Genomic DNA, 22,062 nt, shown 5'->3' with positions numbered 1-22,062 from the left:
CCGGACCCGGGACTTGACCGAAGGAGGTCAAATCTTGAGTGCCCCGGGCACGCTGGAAGGCCCCGTGGACTTTACCGGGTCTACATTGGAAGGCCGCCCCGTGGCTCACCGGAACACGAAACGGGATTATATAATGAAATACATGTCACTATGACATGTTCTCTCTTAATAATAAAAAAAGGGAAACGTGCTAGAGTACATGCTACTGCACAGTATTCGATTCAGAATTCGAAAATGCCAAAGCTCATAAAAATTTCGCGATCGGACACGGCTGGTTTCCGAGCGAGGGCGGCGCGAGACCGAGTGGTGTTGGTACTACCCAGTACTCACAACAGACGGGGATGGTCAAGCAAAAGAGCCAAATGCAGGTGCAGCACTGGTTCTCTGACGACGCAATAAGTTTGAATCCGTTTCAGTTGTCACTTCCAGTTATTATGGTCCGAAAGCAGCTCGTATCTGAATCTGATGACTGGTTTTTAGTTCAAGATCCCTTAGATAATACGAATGGTTGGTTGATAATCTGAAGTCTGCACATCAATCTGAATACGGACCGTGCCTTGCCATTCCTCCTCCTCTTCCTCTTCTTCTTTTTTGCTCATACATGCATACATGTAAGTGATGAGGGTAGCGGGGACAAATGTGCACCCAGTTTATTTGAAATTTTCGCGTGAGATCCTGGTGGCGAGCCTCCTTTTTTTTGGTAGTGCTGTTCCACAGGAGGTGACCAAGGGCAAGTGCTGATACCACTCCACTTGTTTCGCTTGGTCGTAAACGATCGTAAATTTCTAGCCAGAACAGTATTTTTCTCTCATATCAAACCAGCCAGCAATAATAATCCACGACCTATACGATCGTATCAGCATCAGCCGAACAGGCTGACTAACCTGTAGGCTGTAGCCAGCCTCAGTGGACATTGGCAGGCACCATTAGAGATTAGAGAAGAGATGCTAACATTTCAGGTTTGGCAGACCTATTCCTAGTCATCTCTTTCTGTGGTCAAAATCTGTCTACTCTGTTTATTCTTAGTTTAGTCTTTGACATGCTTGGCTTGGTTCAGAAAGTTCATACCTTTTTATTCGCTACTAGCTGAAATGCAAATGGGGAAAAAGAGACATTTCCTTTTCCTTCTGATTCCATAAACATTCTAAGCTAGTAAATAAGCCAATAAATATGCAGCGACCACTTTCCTGCGACAGCATGGGCAGTTGGTTGGGCACAACTTTATGACAGATCCGATCAACCCCCAGCAGATTTTTGCCGTCAAAATTATTAGTAAACAGTTGTGATCAGTAGTAACCCCCCCTAACTAGCACCAGAAAAATTCAATTAGGTCTGCGGCAACTACAAGCGAGCCATGCTCTTAACTGTATGGCGGCGGGAGGGAGCAATTTGGCTGGCCTGCAGATTTTGACATTAAAGCGGAGCAGCCCTCCTGGACCTGTTCTAATTTCGGAATACCTGACACACTTGTGATCTTGATGGAGCAAAACCGTTGCTCTTCAAGTCTTCATGGCGCCCCCATCACCGGAATCATTATGATCTTAAGCTTAACCCATGATGTCAGTCGATTTTCAGAGTTCGTGTAATTGATAGCTCCGAAGGATCTGTGGCCAGTTGGCCATGCCTCACAGCATGTCACCACCCACCCGTTCTCCAGAGCTGCATGTCTTGCCGGTTCGCGGTTGGCAGTTGCTCGTGTCGTGTCACCGGCCAGCTGCCCATGACATGAGCGTTGCATACAAGCATCGTGTCATCGCGTGTGCGGTGTGCCCAGCTGTGTACTCCAATTCCATCACTAGCGGACGGACCGTGCAAATTTACCAGAGCCAGTCAACTGATCTGATGATTTTCTTTTTCTGGCAGTTTTTAGGTGATGTACAGGCTAAACGCAACTGGGTCAATCGCCATGAGACTAATCCAAGTCCAATCAATTCACTTTTGTCTTATTATATGTACTCTACTCCGTCTCAAATTATAAATCGTTCTAAATTTCTTGAGAGTCAGCATTTTAAATTTGATTAAAATTATAGAGAGAATTACAAAAATTTATAACATCAAATAGGTATACTATGAAAATATAATTAATGAAGAATCTAATGATATTTATTTAGTATCATAAATATTATTATTTTACAGATTTGCTAAACAACGTCCGGTTATTTTGGCCTCTGTGAACAACCGGATGTCCTGGCCGAGCGATGAAAGACCGACGGGCGGTACCGCACGCGCGCTCGGCTTCCTCATCCGACCGGTGCCCAGCCCAATCACCGCTTTCGCTTCGCCCAGCGGCCCAGGCAGCCCAGCAGCAAGCTAGCATGCATGCAAGCACACGGTGGCACGGATGCGCCGAGTGCAGGCAGAGCACAGCAGCGCGCGCTCCACATCGCCTCCACCAGCGCAGGCTGCCACCGCCGGATATTGTTTGTTTTTGAAATTTGTGAAGAATTTGTGAAGTATTTGACATATTTGATATTTATTTCTCTGATATTTACAATCCATAAAAATAATTTATAAATTTGGCATATGTTTATATGAGATCTGTAATTATCCTCAAATTACATCGCTGCATCCAATGATTTACACCGAAGAAATCATTGTAAATATAGTAATAAGACAGTGTAAATATAGCTATAAGATAGTGTAATTATATGGGCAAAATCTGGTTCTTGGGAGGGGCTAAAACAGCCAGTTGTTGAGTAGCCCCCCTATTTTATTATATAAATTTAGTCCTTAAGATGCTTTAACTCTCTAAGAGAGTTAGAATGATTTATAATTTGGCATGGAGAGAGTAATAGATTAAGGAAACGCTTTTCTTCTAGGGAAAACGTGTTTTTTTTGTTCCCCTTCACAAATAACCTATCTATATATGGGTACGAGTACGATTCGACCCTACCGGCCCAGGTTTCACCGTCTCACATCACGCACTATAATTTGTGCACTGTCCACATGAAACACCGATGAAATGGACAGTTTGGAATGTACCTGAAGAATTCGAGGACCAGCTGGATGTTGGAGGCCAAGCCAGCAATTGGCCAGGTATAAATCGAATGAAGACAAGCATTTGCATTGCAGAGAGTCATAGTAATGTGCTTGGTGCCTACATTGGGCTTTTGGATTGCACCGATGATGCCTTCGAGACAGCCTAGGGCCTACCTTGTGGAAGTGGCTAGGCCACGCATAGAAATTCTGAGGTTAAATGGCAGTGACAAAACCTGCTGGAATAAACTTCTGGAACAAACCAATCTGATTCCAGTATTTCTCGAACCCACATAGAAGTTCAAGTAATGTTCCTTAGGGAACGCTGTCGTGCTGACATTGTTGGGTGGTCTCTTGGGCGCCTTTTTTGAATGTCCCACAGGTGCTCTGATTTGTCAAGAACGAGACGAGATCTAAACACTTGTTTACAGCCAGGAGCATGAGATGCCGTCTATGCCGGCCGGTCTCTGCAAATGAAACCTAAATGCAGCAAAGGTTGCTTGCAGCATAGCCCCCTTCCTCTCTTCGCTAGTCTACTTGGCTTCATGTACATACATAACTGGTACAACTGCAGCCCACAGTATGTGCATATGCATGTTCTGCACAGGATCAGATTACAGCGTGCTGAGCACACAGCAAATACCCCAGTTTTCACCGTACTGTGTTGATGGAGATGTCTAATCATTGTTTTGCACTGTCCTAAAAATGTGAACTATACAATCTTGTGCTTCTAAATTCCAACACTTGAATGGCGGCACATAGGGTCAAGGGCATGCTTCAGATGGCACAGCCTGACCCAGCTATATGGAGAAGGATAGAGCTGCCTGTAGCAAAAGTTTTTGCATTATTAGAGAAGGAAAAAGAGAGCAAATGCCACTGTGTAGGCGCAGAATTCTCTCTGTGCTTACTACTTCATGTCTTATTTCTACTTTACTTTTTTTTGTTCTACATGGGCACAGACAGATGAAACAGTGGCAATCAACATAAAATTTTACTAGAAGAGAACATAATCTGAATCATTTGACTTCAGATGGTGCATGGCATAACATTCAACAATTTCTAGTGAAGTCTACAATGTCAAAAGCAGCAGCGCAGCACAGAGACAGTGCTAGGATCACTGAAATAGTTTATGCTCATACTCTGAATTTAGTGACAGGTATTGTTATACTATATGTACTGCTGACTTATGGCATTCAAAATATGACGATCAACTTAGTTCGTTCAATGATCAAAACATTAATTATGACGATTTTGCACTTAGGGTGATGTAATTTATCTAAAACAATCCCCATAAAGTAGGCTTAAAATAAATACCTCCATAACAGAATCTAATGATGTGTCATTTCGGGGGCTTTCTTGGGAATCAGAAGGTCTCATATGTGATTCTATCATACCAAGCTGCTCATATACCTCCTTCAGCATTATGATCTGTTCCTTGCTAGTCCTAGGGTCACTTAGCTCAACCATCTTTTCACTTTGCACACGCTTCAGCCTTGATATGGTTCTCTCAACACCAGCTCGTGGTGTGTAAGTTTCAGAGCTTCGACGGACATGTCTATCGACATTATTCATCGATCCAATTTTTCTTGTTGCAGCCAACCTGGACAGATTACGTGGCCCTCGCCCTTTGGTAACAACCGTGGGAGACAGTTGAGATTCTTCAGTCATTATTTCACTTTCAGTACATGAGGAATCAGTTGTCGTATTGCTTCTTTCTGGAATTTGGAGTGGATCAACTTCACTTAAAGGATGAACTACTAGTTCACCCATTTCAGTACCTACACAAGAATCCTTGAGTTTATCATGATTTACTGTGCATTCCATACCTTCCCTGGCCTGAACTGCTCCATCACTGCATATATCTGCCTGACAACTCACCACTGAGAGTGAGGAAGAACACGGAGGCTCATCCAAAGTCTGAGAGTCACGTACACAAGAATCCTTGAGTTGATCATGGTTTACTGTGCATTCCATATCTTCCCTGGCCTGAACTGCTCCATCACTGCATATATCTGTCTGATAACTCACCAATGAGAGCGAGGAAGAACACGGAGGCTCATCCAAAGTCCGAGAATCACCTACACAAGAATCCTTGAGTTGATCATGGTTTACTGTGCATTCCATATTTTCCCTGGCCTGATTACTCACCATTGAGAACGAGGAAGAACATGAAGGCTCATCTGAAGTCTGAGAGTCACGTACAACACCATTGCTTGGAGAATGTGGTTCTTCACCATTCTTTCCTCTACCATTCAAATCTGTTGAGAAGCTTTCCTTGGGCTCGAAAGCCATAACATTTCTTGAAATCTGCTCCCAACTGTCATCACTCAGCCTGCTCCTTGCTGATTGTACTCCACCATTTTTCTTGATGTCCATATCAGGATATAGTTTAGTCAACTGCAAAGTTGGCAGAGAGAAATTTCTTTTGATTTTATGACAAAGATTCTCCATGTTTTTGCTTCCAAACAAAGACTTATCACTATCTATTGTCTCATCTGCAATGTCAGAATCATCAATGCCAGCATCCAATAGCTTGTGTTTATACACCTGCAGTTGGTTCCTCAGATACGAGATCTCCAATTCTTTCAGCTCCATGACCTCCTTTAGAATCTCCAGTGCTCTGTTAGTGTGGTTGATCTTTTCCTCAGCTATTCTCTTGTACTGCCATGCTTCCATTCTCTCTGCGTCCTTCTCTTTTTGAAGCTTTTGAATCATTGACATGGCTGCGCTTGCAGCAGTTACTGATGCTTCTCTTTCCACTTCTAATTCCATGAATAACTTTTTCATCATAATGTACTGGGCGAATATTGCTCTCTGTAACTGAATAGTATCATTTTCTGCCATCTTGGTAAAAGGCTCTGATTAGTATTCAATGTTTGTCATTTGCCTTAAGATGAAAATCTGAATCCATCTGTCAGATCTCAGATCTGTACCATTTAAATATACATCGATCAGTGTTCTGAAAGATACACTACCAGAAAACTAGGATAAAAAGATGAGTTGACTAATCCTATGCATGACTTCACCAGAAAACTAGAATAAAATACGAGTTGACTAATCCTATGTATGACTTCTTACAAGGAGCTTATTAAATCAATATTCTCAACAAACAGGCACTATAATATGTCATAAATAGACATATGTATTATCTCTAGTTGATAACTGCACATATGAGCAGAGAAGAAGAACAACAAAAGTCTTCCAGAAAATTATATGTTCTAGAAAAGTAAACTCTTCTGAAAAAAAAAAAATTGTATTACCAACTTCAGTACAGGAATGCATGTATCACCTGTTGTACAATGTATTATATAGGTATCTTATATACCCCTTGTTCAGTATCCCATGCAGTGTGTTGCAACTTATAAGTTTCTCATGAAATTGTCATTTTAAGTCCTAGCCACAAGCATTTCATTTCTTTAACTAATCTCCTTAGATGGCCACATATTATTTACATTTCAACGGAGCTGCAAAAGTTTGACAATATTTCCAACATAACATTTCTCGCAAATCACTTCAAATGCTAAACATCACAAATCATGTATGAAAACAATATGTGCCAATTCAACATATATGTAGGCCCTTAATCTTGATCCCAGTTTCCAGTTTATCTTTACTCTTACTTCAATATAGCATCATTTTAATGTTTTTCATGCAGTTATTCCTATGATACTAATAATTTAGAAAGTACAAACTTCAGCATTGATTAGACACCAGTTGTGTTTAGGGACGAGGCCAGGTTGTGGTTCTTATAGGCCACTGGTCATAGTTCTGTTTTTCTAAAAAGCACTCTTGTAAGAACCATGCCCTAACAAGTTTGTGTGAGTCTTCTTACACCCACACCCTTTTTCCATTAAATATAATGATGTGTAGCTCTCCTGCGCGTTCGAGAAAAAAACTTTTATATTATCCTTAAATGACAAGCAGATTAACGCCAGCAGCATGTTTGATTCTCATAATTTATTTTACAAGGGAAAATGAAATCAACAAAGCATAATTCAGAAGGGAAAAACCAACTGGTCATGTTGAACTACTTGCCCATACAATGAAAATCTCATGGTCAAGATTTGTTCACTAACAGCATCATCGAGCCAGCAGACCAACCCACCAATACAAAACTAACTCAGAAACTATATGGAACAACCGAAACAACATGGTGGATCAGGATATAATATATAAATGCACAATTAGCCCATCTCAGGCAAGCAGATGAAAAGGGAAATAATCTGAGATGAAATGGTGCTGCCAAGAACCAAGGGCCAACCAATACAGTACATCGGAACCAAATAGCTGAAATTGAGTATCCAGTGTAGGACCGCAACATGCAAAAGTTAGAGAACATGCTAACTAAGAATAACGATATAGATTGTATGTCAACATTGTTCAGTTACACGAGAGGTTGTGTGATCAGTTTCAACAAAAGATAAAGAGATTTTGGCAACAATCAAGTACAAATTGTTTGAGGTCGTCATTTCCAACGATTGGGCATAGCTTGGAAAAGGTATAAGGAAATTACAGTAGTTACAGCAAACTCACCAAGATTGGCACCAACGAGCTAACGATCCTCCCTAGCTAAACTCCAATGGTTCTGCCTTCCCTTCCTGCATGGGAGGAAGAACTTGCAGGTAATCAGGATAATGTCTATTAATAGAGGAAGCATTGGACGCCTCATCTTAAGAGAGAGAAAGGCAGGATGGTGCGATTTATTTTTGGGATGTGGACCTGGCAGTTATCTGAATTTTTTTTCTCAAAATATCTGAATTTTTTTCCTCAAACTAAGTTATCTGAAAATCAATCTCCATCTAGAATCTATCCTGTTTTTCTTGAATGAGAGTACCATTTTTTAGGGTTTCCTCAAGTTGGCCATGACAGACAAAATTGCAACTCGGTATTATCGACTCATGCTGTCCTGCATGTCTGATAATAAGCAACCAAGAAGATCCTTGCACCGATCAATCATCCTGGTCAAATGAATAGGGTCTTCCAAGTTATCTGAAATGTTGGAGTTGCTATATTTCAGGTGCCTGAATTTTTGGAAAGTTTGAGGCAACAATTCACAAAAGACAACTAGTACAATTAAAAGGACAATTTACAAGAGAATAAACATTTTTTTCTATAGCCAAGCAATGACAAAATTGCATGTTGCCCCAACAATAACAAAAAATCAGGCACCTGAGATATAGGAAAAGTGAAAAGGTAATCCTAACAATAAACAATATAGCTTATATCATTTTCCAGGATACTCCGTTTCAAATTGTAAGTTATTTTGGCTTTTCTAAATACATAACTTTTACTAATGTATATCTAGGTGCATGGCAATAGCTATGTATCTAGAAAAGCCAAGTACTAACTAGTACTAGTATATAGAAGTATTAAGAACCCTAAATTCAGTGATGCCTTGATCATCTGATTTTTGACATATTTTGGTAGTGAACCTTAGATCAGTAAGGGTATCTTGAAGATCACATGACATATAACAAGCGTTAGAGTACAAGTGCGAGTGAACTAAAACTCCAAATAGCAGGTACATATGTTTCCTTAATATACATCTCTGATCATGATTTGAGTTACAAGGATATAAATATACCATAACTTAACATAAATGAACATACAGTCTGGGCAACAGCATCACGGTACAACTAGATGGTTCTTATTAGGTTTTTAGTCAATAGGAACTTCAACCTCCATCTTGAGCTCAGAATTGCCAATAATCTGAAAATGAATACCAAGTTTGTCAAGGAAAAAAATGATGTTTCCTTCCAGCTGTAATAGTGTAATACAGATGTGCAGTGGTTACATTGATGAGTCAAAACAAAGAAATTGCATTTACAACATAAACAGTTGCTTCATGTATTTCAGAATATAATAAGCAATTCGTCTGGACTAGCCTTATCATATGGTCAGACGCTCACACTGTTCATTGTTTGATTTACTGCAAAACAATGCATAATGTGCAATTGAGCATGTGTTGTGAATATTTGGCAAAGATAAGCTAATGGGCAATAGCAGGTGGCAGATGATAATGCCTAAATTTGGTTATAAAAGTATTTGCAGACATCAGATGACATAACATAAACATTTCATTCATTGATTCGATATTATGCAAGCAGTAGCAAATGGATCAGAAGAGTTGAAACTTATCTGAAAAATGTACATTTGAGAAGATAACTGTCACTTGTTCAGACATCGTAAGCCATCAGCATTGTATTCGATAAAAAAATAGGTACCAACAATCCAACATTGAGATCTTTATTCAGAAAATATTCTGAACCTCCTAATGCTTTAATATGTACTTTGTAGACTGCCATCTTGATTTTCACAGATTTACAAATAATAAAGCTCTTCCACAGAAAAATTGCCCCTTCTAATAACAGATTTGAAACAACATGTGTTCCAATACTTGCTAAGTTACCATAACACTTGGTGTTGATGACCGAGTGTAAGGAATAGTATCACAATTCACAACTAGATTTAGTTTTTAACTGCCATAAACTTATGAGCATACTTTCAGTTAAATCAGTCAAAATGATATAGTAGCTTCTGATACCCAGAAAGTATTTTTTTTTATGCCTGAAGTAGATTATGAGTGGTGACAATACGTTTATGACTGAGTAAATTTAGCTGTTAAAGGGGGAACCAGCTTACCTTCATAAAGTCTGGGAGTGTGAAATGTGAATCTTTTGTGTACCCAGCTTCTTCTAACACATGAGTCAAGACTTTCTGTAATGCACAATAAGTCATGTGAGCATATCCAGAAAAGACTAATGCTAATGCGCACGTAGGGCAGGGGGACAATACCAGAATGACCAAAATGTCTCTTACATTACTATCACACAAATAGGTAGAATAATGAATGTCTTTTAAAGCTACTGTACCCAAATTAAGAAATCTTAACTCTGGGAAACTATATATCCTGCCACATGGTGGCAATATTACCTTTTTTCTGGGGAGAAAGAAAGAGATAATTTGCAGACAAACTTCTTCAAAAGGCATTATGTTTTACCGAGATAACTTTTCAGCTGAAACTATCTAGCAGTTCATGCCCATGCAAGGAGTGCACGCATGAATAACACAACTAATTAATCATTGGCTAAAAGCAATATGTGAAAATATGTGGTATATCCAGTATTCCAGTCATTCAAGAAGCTGATAGAATCAAGTCAAGATTATTAATTTGTTTTGCTATGTCGTGTCATAACACAAGAAGGAACCAGAAATCCAGAGTACAAACCTGTCTCTGTTGCTCTGTCATAAATGAACCTGTGAGATCTCGCAAGATGCTCAAGATGTCATCAAAAGCAACCTTCCCGTTGCAGTCAGTATCATAAACCTTGAAAATAACTGGAGAGGAAATAGCATAATCAGACACAAAAAGGATTTCAAAGAACATCCACACTACATATTGACAAATAATGGAGAATTTTAATAAGAATATAATACCTACATTCAATCTTTTGCTGCGGGCTTGTGCGGGGGCTAAAAGCTGACAAAAATGCTACAAACTCCTTGAAGTTGAGCCCATCCAGCATCCTCAGGAGCCTCTGATATAGAACAAAGCAACCTTCAATTGCAAATTATCAGGGAACAACACCTCCTTGATCACACAATTCACTTGCTCAGCCAAAACCCTCAACGTAGCATGTTCTCTAGACATTAGCATACTCGACAAATCCGAGGATATTGTCGGAATGGAGGAGAGTGGGTGAGATGTAAGAGTTCAGCGGTAGGTGGGGGCCGTACCTGGGAGAGGGGATTTACGGCGAACTCAGGGACCGACATGAACTCGTCAGCGGAGACAAAACCACCTCCGTTGCGGTCAAGCTGGCAGAAGCGATGGTACAGCGACACGATCTCCTGCTGCGAGACTAGCGCCCATAGCCGCGGTGCATCAGATTAGATCAGACTAGACCAGATCAGGGGAGCAAATTAGGCGTCAGAGTTAGCGACTCACATGCGTGGTTACAATGGTCCTGGACCTCCTCGATGTCGTATTGGGTGAGCATAGAGGGAGTGCTCCCCATCTCGGCCAGACCGCGGGCGGCGGCGGAGGAGAAGGAGGAGATCGCCGGAGCCGGGCGAGGCGACGATCCTGGTCGGGGGCGGAGAGGGCGAGGCGTGACGCAATTTCCTATCTGGACGTGACATAAGAAATGCAACCATTGGAGTTTTTGGGCTTGGGCCGACACCGTGACCCTATTAAAGAATGGATGTGAACGAGCACATGGGCCATGGCCCGTTTTATCATATTCGCTTCTCAGTCGTTTCCCATTAAAAAGGTATACTCTCAAAGTATATACATAAATTATTGAGTTAAATGCAACATGGGTCTATGAACTTGTCATGGTGTACCACTTAAGTCCATAAACTCTCAAAATGTATTTATAGGTCACCTAACTTGTCAAATGGTACACCGCATGCCACATTGCTTCGTCAGTGTTTTCTTGATGTTTTTTTTTATCTAACCCCTTACAGCTAGGAACAAAGCGTGCATTGTCACCATGGCCGCGCCACCGCAGCAACCGGCGGCTAGCCTCGCCCATAGGCTTGCCGAAGTGCCTCCTGGCCGTGCTTGCCGAGGCCGCAGTCAAAGCGCCTCCTGCCGCGGCCCTGGAGCTCGCCCCCGCGGTGGGCGACGCTGCGCCGGCTTCTGGGTCAAGGTGCGCGTGCCAGTTCTCGCAGCGATACTTGCCGCCGTGGCCGCCGCCGACGTCGCGCCGCGCCAACGAGCGGTGCGGCCACGCCCTGCTGCCCCCACCTGATCGTGATCGTGGTCTCTCCCTAGCTCCTTCACGTCGCCGCTGCCGCTTGCAGTTTATAGTCGCAAGTAGGAGAGTAGTTACTATATACACATACGTAGCTGATGTTGTAGTCTAAATATCTAATAGCTGTCGTTACCATGTTTTGCATTGCTGCGTTGTTGTTACGGTACAATCTTAGAACGGCTCTGCATTGCTTCATGTTTTGCAATTTGCATTCCATTCCTCTCACGAAATTGAAGCAACGTCAAAGTAATAATCCTAGTAACACAGGATGCACACATGCAGTACATGGTTTGAGGTACGGAAAATGTTCTTTGTGTGGCTACAGTACATACAATTGCAAATTACAATACACTCTGCACAGCACACAATCGGACGCACAGACAGAGGATAAACATTTCCCTTGAGCAAACAATGCCCACCACAAGTCCACACAGCAAAGCAACAGACAAGATGACTAACGAAGGCATGCAGGAGTATGTATGTAACTACTATCTACATGAGAACAATGAACAAGCCGAGGAATTTGGTGGCCGAGGTAGTCCCTTTGGACCGGCGCTTGGCCGCCATGTCCTCGTACTTGAGGATCGCCTCGCGCCGCCGCGCCTCCACCGACGTGCGCTTCTCTTCCGCCTCCTTGTGGATGGCTGCCACCTGGTTCCTCATCTTCTCCGCGTACTCCGCCTTCTTCTTCTCCAGCTTCGCCTGCGACCATCGCCAGCCCATGGTCAGCTCTGCTCAGCAGTTGATACATGGTCATCATCAACAACAGAAGCAACGCCCCCAGTGTGTCGTGTGCGGCCTGCCGCACTTGCGTGCTTCGTCGAGCGACGTGGTGCCCCATTCCTCCTCTGCACACCATTCGCCATACTCGCTCTGCACCACTCCTGCCCTCGTGGAACGCACGGCTCGTGCTCGCCCTCGCCGTCCCGGCTTGCTGGCCGCGCGCGGGCCCTGCCCTCCCAAAGCAGGAGGACGACGATGCGGCCACGATGTCCTCAGTCTCCTTGGCCTCTTCCGCCTCGTCTCTCTTGCCGGCCGCCGCATCTGTTGTGTGCGTCGCGTGTGGAAGGAGGAGCAGGAGCTACGGTAGGAAGCGGCGGTGGCTGCAAGCGTGGTATGAGCGTGAGCGGCAGCGGCAGGACCGATAGGAGCGCAGGAGTGGTGTGTGCGATGGTGGAGTGTGTTATCCTCGCGGTCATGTACATGCTCGTCACGTTGTGCCAGCGCGTGTTCTGTTCCTGGCTGTAAGGGTACCATGCCAAGTTGACATGCCACGTAAGCAAGAAAACGCTAACGGAGCTGTATGAACCCACGGTACACCGTTTAACAAGTTATGTGACCCATAAATATATTTTAAGAGTTTATGGACCTAAGTGGTACACCATGACAAGTTCATGGACTCCTGGTGCATTTAACTCTAAATTATTATAACACAAACTAATACTCAAACTTATACTCTCAAATTACATGCATAAGTTAATATATAACATAAGTTTATATGTAAAACATACATACAAAACTTCTACGAACACAATATAAAATGCCTATACAAAAAAAAATGGAACACAAGATCACATGCAAAAAATATAAAAGACATAATTTATATATAAACTTCCGTAGAAACTTAATGCACAAAATTGTATGACATAAAAATTATGTGCATATGCATAAAATGCATCGGTGTATACTTCTATGATATAATATGGAGTAGTTCCTAATTTGGAAGATCAAAATACCACTGAAAAATATTTTTCTAATGGCATCTTAACAAAGGTGTCACTCTCAGGAAAGACAATCTTGCAAAAAAAATGCAAGACAATCTCAAATGTGGCTTCTGTTGTTCTCTAGAGACTATACAAAATTTATTTGTTGATTATCATTTTTTGCAAGGTTTATTTGAAATACCATTTTATATCACTTTTGGAATTCAACCTCCTTTTAGCTTCACTCATATGTTTGGTTTATGACTTTATGGTATTGCATCAAAACTCAAGAGCCAGATTTTAGTGCGTGTTGCAGCTCTATGCTAAGCAATTTGGTTGAATAGAAATGATATGATATTCGATAACAAGAAATCTAACACCTTTATGTAGGTCATTTTCAGGACAACATATTGGATTTGAACATGGTCGCCACTGCATATGAAGGAGGAAACAAGAAAGAATATGAAAAATGGTAGCAGACTTTGGAGACGGTGATCATGGAGATCTTCTCTAAGTTTGGATGGAAATTCTCAAATAGAATTGAAGCTTAGTTTTCTTTCTGTTTGTCTCTCTAATGTATTTCGGTTTGAGCCTAAGAGCTCATGGTTGTATTTGAACAGTTGTGTATGTCGTCAAATGATGAAGAGACTAGAATTCATTCCATTATCTAAAAAATACATAAAACGTATGCCACAAAACAACAATGCAGATAACTCATACGAACAAAGGTTGCCAAACAAAATTTATAGCAAACAAATATTATGAAAAGTATAATTGTAGGGTTGAGATGGCAGACTAGAGGGGGTAAATAGTCCTTTCTAAAATTAAACTTGTCGGCTAACCGAGATAAATATGGAATTAAAACTAATAGTTTAGCCAAGACTACGCCCCTCAATCTAAGTTCACAAGCACCTTATAAAGATCTTAATTAGGCAACAAAGGTGTCAGGAAAAGCTAGAGCTCACCTAATCAATTCTAGTAGCAAGGTCACATAAACCTATGCAACTAGTACTTCAAGCAACGGGAGAGTTCCTACACAATCTAGTAAACAAAAGCACAAAGCTCCTAAACTCACTAGCAATGCTCAATAACAAGGCTACACAAGCCAAATTAGGGAGCACGAATTACTTAGCTACACAAACTAAGTAAAGTGACTAACAAGGTTACTCAAACCGAATTAGTCACACAAGTGAGCTACTTCTGTGCTACACAAGTAAGAAGGTAACTAGCAAGCTACACAAGCACAATGTATATGAAAGTAAATACAAACTTGTGTTGAGAAATTGCAAACCAACAGGAAGAATAATATGACACGGTGATTTTTCTCCCGAGGTTCATGAATTTGCCAATACGCTAATCCCCGTTGTGTCGACCGCTTACTTGGTGGTTCGGTGGCTAATTGGCATCACCCGCTAAGCCCGTACGTTGGGCATCGCAAGAACCTACCCACAAGTGAAGGTAGCTCAATGACATACTTTACTAGTGTTGCTCTTTACGGCTCCCACGGGGTGAGCACGATACCCCTCATAAATCCTTCTCTGGAGCACCACATAATCTTCTTGCATGCTTCACGATGGAGAACTCAACACCAAGCCATCTAAGAGGTGGCAACCTTCAAGAGTAACAAACACCACCTGCTTGCAACTCGAACACCTAGTGCCACTCGATGTAATCTCACAATGCAATCGCACTAGAATTACTCACTCACAATCGGATCGAACTCTTACAAGCACAAGTGAGTTAGAGGGCATCCAAGCACTCTTGCACAAGCCACATAGGCATGAGGGTGCTTAGCAACTAGCCCAAGGCCAGCTAGTGCTTGGTTTTATAGCCCAAGGGTCAAAAGAGCCGTTGCTCAAAACCCCCTCTACGCATGGTCTGGACCAGACCCTCAAGAGCGACCGGACCCACCTTGTTCATAGGGTCGGTCCACCTGATTGAGCCATGTGTCCCTAGTGTTTGAAGCCGACCGTTGCTCCGCAATGGCTACTTCACCTATGCGTGAAACCTCCGGACCGGACCCGCGTCTCCACGACCGGACCCTACGACCACCTGGGTTCGGTTGGATCTAGAGAGGTCCCGAGAGGGCCAAAACTCTTTAGACCTAATCTGCTTGGCACAACTAGACTCTAAACAGTCAGGGTCTGGTTCACCTCCGCACGCCACATCACCTCTTCACTGAGCGAGTCAAGACCAGCCCCAGCATCCTGCGTCTAGACTCGCGCCATGCCAGAGTCCAAAGCACTCGCACCATTGCGTGACACTCTGCGTGCCACAACCAAACCCATGGCTTAGGGTCTGGTCCTGCTTGACGCTAGGGTCTAGAACCCCTACGAGCCACTACGCCGCTGCTACAACTGACCAGACCCGACCCTGACCTAGGTCCGGTCCCCTGGGTCTAGAACACCACAGTGCCACACCCTGTCTAGGGTTGATGACCAGACTCACGCACTCTGGGTCCGGTCCTCCCATAGCTAGGGTCCAGTCCACCTAGGGCACCTTCTTTTTCTTCTCCAAGTTGATCCAAAACAACTCCAATAACTTCTCCTTTGCAAATGTGCCAACACCACCACGTATACACCACCATGTAAATGTGTGTTAGCTTTTCACAAACATTTTTCCAAAGGATTAGTCACTCAATTTACCACGCCACTCGATCCTAGAAATGATATAAAGTTAGATCACTCGAGTGGCACTAGATGATCGATATGCAAATAAGTTTGCTCCTCTTGATAATATGGCCATCTATCCTAAACCGGGTCATAAACTTCTCTACACACCTATGATCGGTAAAATAAAATGCCCTATAGATTATACCTTTACCTTGCGCATTCCATTCCATTCTATCTCCTCCATAGTTGATGCAATACATGCACCAACCAATCACAAATGATATGAATCACTTTATATCATCACGTGACCATGTTGGTTCATCGATCTTAACTTCACTTGCTCTTCACCGTTGCTTCAGTCCATCGGTGCCAAGTCATCACTCAACTTGCCCTTCACACTTGCAACCAGTCCATCAAACCAAGTCTTGTCTTGATCTTCTCCACCTTAGTCACATGACTTCATGTCATGTCTCGTATGCAATGAGCTCCTTCATTGTCACACCCAATTTTAAGGATAAAATGGGATGCATATTCTTATGTGCACCCAGAGATCAATCACACACATAAGCTAACAAATCATGTAAAGTATCATCACAAGTGTTTATTACATCACGAATATTATCGCATAGTCTTCACATAAATATAACGAAAGTATAAAGATAACTCTCTCGTGGAAGCTCCATAACATAGGGACGTCAACTAGTTGACCATAAGACTAGTAATCCTTAGGATAGTCATCATTACCATAGCAATCTATTACTCAACAAGTGTAACATGAGGTTCATGAGGCTCAAAAGCTTGACACGGTTTAACAACATTTAACTTTTAGTTGTCACAATTTTAGCATAAGAGTAGCATCAAGTTGTCATAATCCCAAAGTAAACACATGATCAATGTAAACATGATTAATGAGTAGCATAAACAAATAATTATTAGTGATCATCTATTCCATAAGGGTTCCAAGGCCGCTCGTGACCAGTGAGCACGACTGATATACCAGTTTTACACTCTGTAGAGGTTGTACACTTTCACTATGAGTCGTGATACCCATATGCCCGAGTTAATTACTCCCAAAACACTTTCAAGGTGAGCAAACAGGGTACACTATGAAGCCTTTCAAAGGTTCATCTAACAAGTTAGGGCCGCTAGGTTTCCAATTGGCAAGTAGATGTAGAAACCCCTCTTTTGAATGGCACAATTCCTTCGCTGCTATACACATAAGAGTAGAGGCTGTCCTATACCCAACTCGGCAAGCCCCTCTTGCACCATAAAGGTAACCACTAACAAGCTAGAAAAAGGTCATCATACTTAACTAAAGCCAGAGCCATGTGGCTCTCATAGTTGTACTATAAGTCTCGGATGATCACTTACAGATAAGTCCTTAGGGAGAGGAATATGAAGCGTTTAGAAAGTAGCTAAATTCTCCAGCCCCCTTTTTCCAAGTTGCTAAAAAGTCATGTTTTACTATTTATTGCATATACCATTAGTCAAGTTACAAGATCATGGTTTCAGTTGAGCACTAGCAATAGCTACCCAATGCATATCCCATAGGTGACAAGGTATAAGTCCAATTCTAGGAAATCCTTAGTTCAAGGTGACACATGCAAATGAAATCCTTAGTTCAAGGTGACACATGCAAACAAGGATAGTCCCATGATATACTTGCCTTGATCAAAGTATTCATGTTGATCCTGCTCGTCAAAGTAGTACTCTTGATCACCCATGAATCGCTCACCGTCTATACTCGATCAACACAACAACATACAAGCATTCATAAGCAATCATGCGTAGCAAACAACAACTATCGATTAGAATAGTATACCAATAGCATAGAATCAAGATGAAAAGTTTGTAAAATGAATCTACATCTCGCTATGAATGCACAGACATGAAGATCACAAAAATCGGAGCTATAACGAAGAAATTATGAATTAAACAAGATTTCCTTTAGTAAAATAATATATTAAATCTAACCTTGAATTTCAAAAGTTGAAAACATATCTAACAGTAGTATGAGCATGTAGAGTACTGCAACTATGAATCTAACATAACTTGAATGGATTAAAACAGAGTTAAAATGAAAAAGTTATAGCTTAAATAAGAGTAGTGGCAAAACTATAAATAAAGAAAACGTATTTTGAATCTAATAGGAGGAAACTACGCTTTCAGAAAAAGAAAATGTATTTCAAGAATACGCTATGGACTACCGGTTTCATTTGGATAAAACTAAGGGGCTCTTATGCAAAATTTCCAGCCAAAGGGGTATTAGCCGATCTGAGCCGCTGAATCTAAAATGGACGGCTCAGATTAGATGGGAGGGGGAGGGAGTCGCCATCAGCGAACGACGATGCATGGCTAGAGAAGCAGAGGATCTTGCGGGCGTTCGGCCATTTGCCGATTCCAAGCATCACTGGCCAGCCATTTGCTGATTCCGGGCATCACTGGCCAAGGGAAGAGCACGGGGAGAGAGAGGGGCGCACGACGAACTCGATGAGGGCATCGAAATGGCTCGACGCGGTACTATGGCGAGGCAAGGCTAAGACGAGCGACTCAGGTAGGTCTGGTGGTGGCGCTACAATGACTAGGAGCAAGAGGGAGAGATAGCGCGGCACCACCCACTTGCTTACCAGATGGCGAAGCTCGGCGAGCAGTCTCGGACGTCGGTGGAGCGGCGGAATGGTGAGGCGAGCACGACGGCGGCGACGGTTAGGGTTTATGGCGTTGCGAGCTCGAGTGAAGGCGATGCGGTGCTCTAGGGTTAGCATAGGGAGGCGGCGTGGGTTTAGGCTACTATTTAAGAGGCGAAGAGGCGTGCGGGTCATGCCAAAATGCCATGGAATCGGGGCAGCGGCGGACTCCGAGCTGGAGGTGGAAGATGACGCCGACATGCAGGCCTGGGCTATCAGCGACAAAGCAAAGGAGAGGACGGCATCCGCGTGGCTTGCTAGGCTGGCCCGCTAGTGTGGCCCATGGGAGAAGGGAAGCTAGGCCTGTGAAATTGGAGAGTGGAGCTAGGCCGCGTGGGAGGGAAAAGGCCGAGCGGGCCAGAAAGCTAGGGAGGGAGAGGGGAGGAAAAGAGTTCCTTTTTCTTTTTATTTCAAATGTTTTTCAAATCCATTTTCAAATCCATTTGAATCATTTTGGAGTTTGGTTTCAAACCACACAATACAAAATAATATTTAGCAGCATGTGTGCACAAACATATAGCTAGACCTTATAGTTGATTTTAATTTTAACAAAAGTTATTATTTTTCTAAGTTTAAATGCTCACAAAATGCATAAATAAATTATTTTAAACTATTTTGAAAGCATGCAAATTTTAGGGTGTTACATTCATGACATGTGTGAGCCTTACAACATATCCAAGCCATTTTACCTCCATGGCATAGGTTGCTCAAACATGATGTACTTGTGGACTAATCATCTATGTATCTCAATCAAACACATATTAGTCCACCTAAGGTTGTCACTCAATTACCAAAACCAAACAATGACCTTTCAATCTCCCTCTTTTTGGTAATTGATGACAACTCTACAAAGATATGAAAATTGAAGCACTTTTGGATTCATGTTGCTTGCCCAAGCAATTTTATCATGTGTAAATGATTTTGGACAAGTATCATAAACCCTAATTGGTAGTATTAGCTCACCCTACATATGTGCTAGAGTGTTTGGTTTGAAGCTCGTATATATGCATAGATTGGAGTTGTGGAAGAGTAATTACTACCAAATGATGCTAAGGTGTATAGAATAAACCTTTGAAGCGTGATACCAATCGGAGTTGCACCTTTAAGTTCATCCTTAGCATCATGGTTAGTTAGATACCACTTGGAAACAAAAACACTAGATACCTCATGAGATCAACATTAGAAGCAAGGTACTAGTATTACTTGAAAAATACCAAGTGTCTAGCTAATCATCCTATGCATGCTAGTATTCAAATCATCAATCAAATTCTACAACTAGCATACACCACACAAGCATGCATATTAAATTTAAAACTTATGCATATACAAGCAAGCACATGAATATGCACAAAACAAATGCAAACAACCAAGTTCATGAGCTTGCTCTCCCTACTTGTGTGCTTCTCTTATCCAAGAATTTTGATCCCCTTGCATGCTATAATCTTGCTCCTTCTTTGTCCATGTCCATGTCCAAATCTAACTTCTTGAAATATCTTTGTAATAATCTCTCCCCTTTGTAATCAATTTCCATAAAAGGTGTGCTTCTTATTGATACAAAGGATTGTATTGGGGTAGATGGTTGACACTTGAATCTTGCATTTTTTATGGACACCACCATATATGTTGGAATGGCACAATTTTTAGCCCTTGAGATACCTCATGTAGGATCTTTTTTACCTTGACTACCAATTGGTGAGGCACCTCTTCCTATGTCATAGCATGGGTCATCCACTTGATAATCTTGAGCTCTTGTATTTGGGGAAACTTGTTTCACTTGATGATCACTTAAAGTTAAGGATCACTTGTGGAACCACCATCTTGTATCATGGAGCCACTTGTTTGTTTTATCAATAAAAACCATTTCTTGAATATTTTCTATCTTCATGAGTACAATTTGTACGAAATCACTTATAAGTTGATCTAGACACCACTTGTGAATTCTTATTAAAAAATTGTTTGAGTCTAGATACCACTTAAAACATACAAACTAGATATCCATTTGCATAGTTGTCTTGTTCATATACTCTTGTCACTATCATGAGCTTCTATTCTTGACTTGATCTAAATTGATTTGCCTAAGTTTCTAAGTCCTGGTTTGATCCAATGACAAACTTATTTACACCTCTTGAAAGGTTATCTTGCCAATATTATATTTGTCACTTGTTAGCAATCCAAATTAAATCAAGTACTTAGGTTCACTAGCTCATGAACAAACTCATATACTACCACTAGATCAATCAACCATTCAAGCAATAGTGGTAGGCTATGAATTTTAAAATTTTCATTCATTATGCATGATCCAATAAGCATGTACTATATGCACTAACCGCATACTAGTATGGTATGAAATGATCATGCACACTACAATGATACCTTTGCTATCTTGAAGTAGAGGATAGTCATTAGTTTCCAATTAAGCTCCGCAATAGCAATGTGAAGTCCAATTATAAGCTTGATGAAGACCAATTATCATTGATAGAATCCATTCTTCACCCATATAAAATGAGTACCATTTATGATCAAGTGTACTATCTTGTTGTGGTTGGCTTGCTTCTTCTTTTAATCAATGCTTGCATGAGAGAACTCTTTTGGGTGTTGCTTGCTCTCTACATCAATCCTTTTGATTTTCTTCAACTAAGCATCTCAAATGTTCCTTAGATCACCACTTACATATTAGTCTTCCAAGCACCACACTTGGTTTACCTATAAAAGGCTGGCAAGTCTCTACAATAGGGAGAAAGTGACCTCTCTCTAAAGAACCATTCTTGCTACTTAAAATAACTTGCTTGATTGATATAAGTGATGGACTTAATTTCATAAGAAACCTTGAATTCTTCTTTAAGTCCTTTTATTTCTACATGTTTAAGTCATTTTCTTTCTACCAAATGATCTTTAATTATCATTAGAACTCAAACTTCATCTTCATCTTGAATTTGATCTTGATCTCCAACTTGAGTACCAAATATGTGCCTAGTATAATCCACAATCAAATGGTCTTGTACTCTTTGCTTGTCATGCTTCTAGCCCATCTCAAAACCAAACTTAGGTACCTCAACCACTTATAAACATGTTTCTAACTTGAGAACCTTTCAATCAAAGTGACTTTTGATCAATCCAATAATTATCACTTTTCTAGCAGATTCTGTACCCTTCAAAGAATGACTCATAATTCCTAATGTACAAATCCAAATACTACGAAATTTGGTGGTGATGTGCTTAACTAAGTCATATAGCATTTGTAAAAATTTGAGCTTCATTTGATTTCTAGATTGCTATCATATTTCAATTATTCCACCACTGCTATATGTTGAAAACTGTTGCACTA

General features: G+C 41.4%; 2 protein-coding genes across 2 annotated transcripts; both read right to left on the bottom strand.

Moving 5' to 3' along the window:
* Positions 1-3,385: 3,385 nt before the first annotated feature.
* Positions 3,386-8,620, bottom strand: LOC136502107 (uncharacterized). The gene is made up of 5 exons (XM_066497585.1): positions 8,586-8,620; positions 7,811-7,934; positions 7,510-7,574; positions 4,291-5,903; positions 3,386-3,800 (listed from the first exon to the last, which is right to left on the bottom strand). Exons 4-5 carry the CDS (start codon positions 5,818-5,820, stop codon positions 3,777-3,779), a joined length of 1,554 nt encoding a protein of 517 aa, XP_066353682.1. The 5' UTR covers positions 5,821-5,903; positions 7,510-7,574; positions 7,811-7,934; positions 8,586-8,620; the 3' UTR covers positions 3,386-3,776.
* LOC136502108 (uncharacterized) lies at positions 8,446-11,114 on the bottom strand. The gene is made up of 6 exons (XM_066497586.1): positions 10,925-11,114; positions 10,714-10,838; positions 10,418-10,514; positions 10,205-10,314; positions 9,619-9,693; positions 8,446-8,685 (listed from the first exon to the last, which is right to left on the bottom strand). Exons 1-6 carry the CDS (start codon positions 10,992-10,994, stop codon positions 8,635-8,637), a joined length of 528 nt encoding a protein of 175 aa, XP_066353683.1. The 5' UTR covers positions 10,995-11,114; the 3' UTR covers positions 8,446-8,634.
* Between the last annotated feature and the right edge of the window lie 10,948 nt (positions 11,115-22,062).

The sequence above is a fragment of the Miscanthus floridulus genome, chromosome 13 (genome assembly GCF_019320115.1).
Source record: "Miscanthus floridulus cultivar M001 chromosome 13, ASM1932011v1, whole genome shotgun sequence".
NCBI classification, from domain to species: domain Eukaryota; kingdom Viridiplantae; phylum Streptophyta; class Magnoliopsida; order Poales; family Poaceae; genus Miscanthus; species Miscanthus floridulus.
Note: the sequence above shows the minus strand (reverse complement) of the source record. Positions and strands in the feature narration are given on the sequence as shown.

Bases quoted from the DNA above. Each gene is read 5' to 3' on its own strand.
- LOC136502108 (XM_066497586.1), bottom strand. From the start codon at position 10,994: ATGGGGAGCACTCCCTCTATGCTCACCCAATACGACATCGAGGAGGTC. The intron at 10,839-10,924 runs GTGAGTCGCTAA...TATGGGCGCTAG, and splicing joins GGACCATTGTAACCACGCAT to TCTCGCAGCAGGAGATCGTG. The intron at 10,515-10,713 runs GTACGGCCCCCA...GTTCTATATCAG, and splicing joins CCGTAAATCCCCTCTCCCAG to AGGCTCCTGAGGATGCTGGA.
- LOC136502107 (XM_066497585.1), bottom strand. From the start codon at position 5,820: ATGGCAGAAAATGATACTATTCAGTTACAGAGAGCAATATTCGCCCAG. The intron at 3,801-4,290 runs GTATTTATTTTA...CTTTTGCTACAG, and splicing joins CATTAGATTCTGTTATGGAG to GCAGCTCTATCCTTCTCCAT.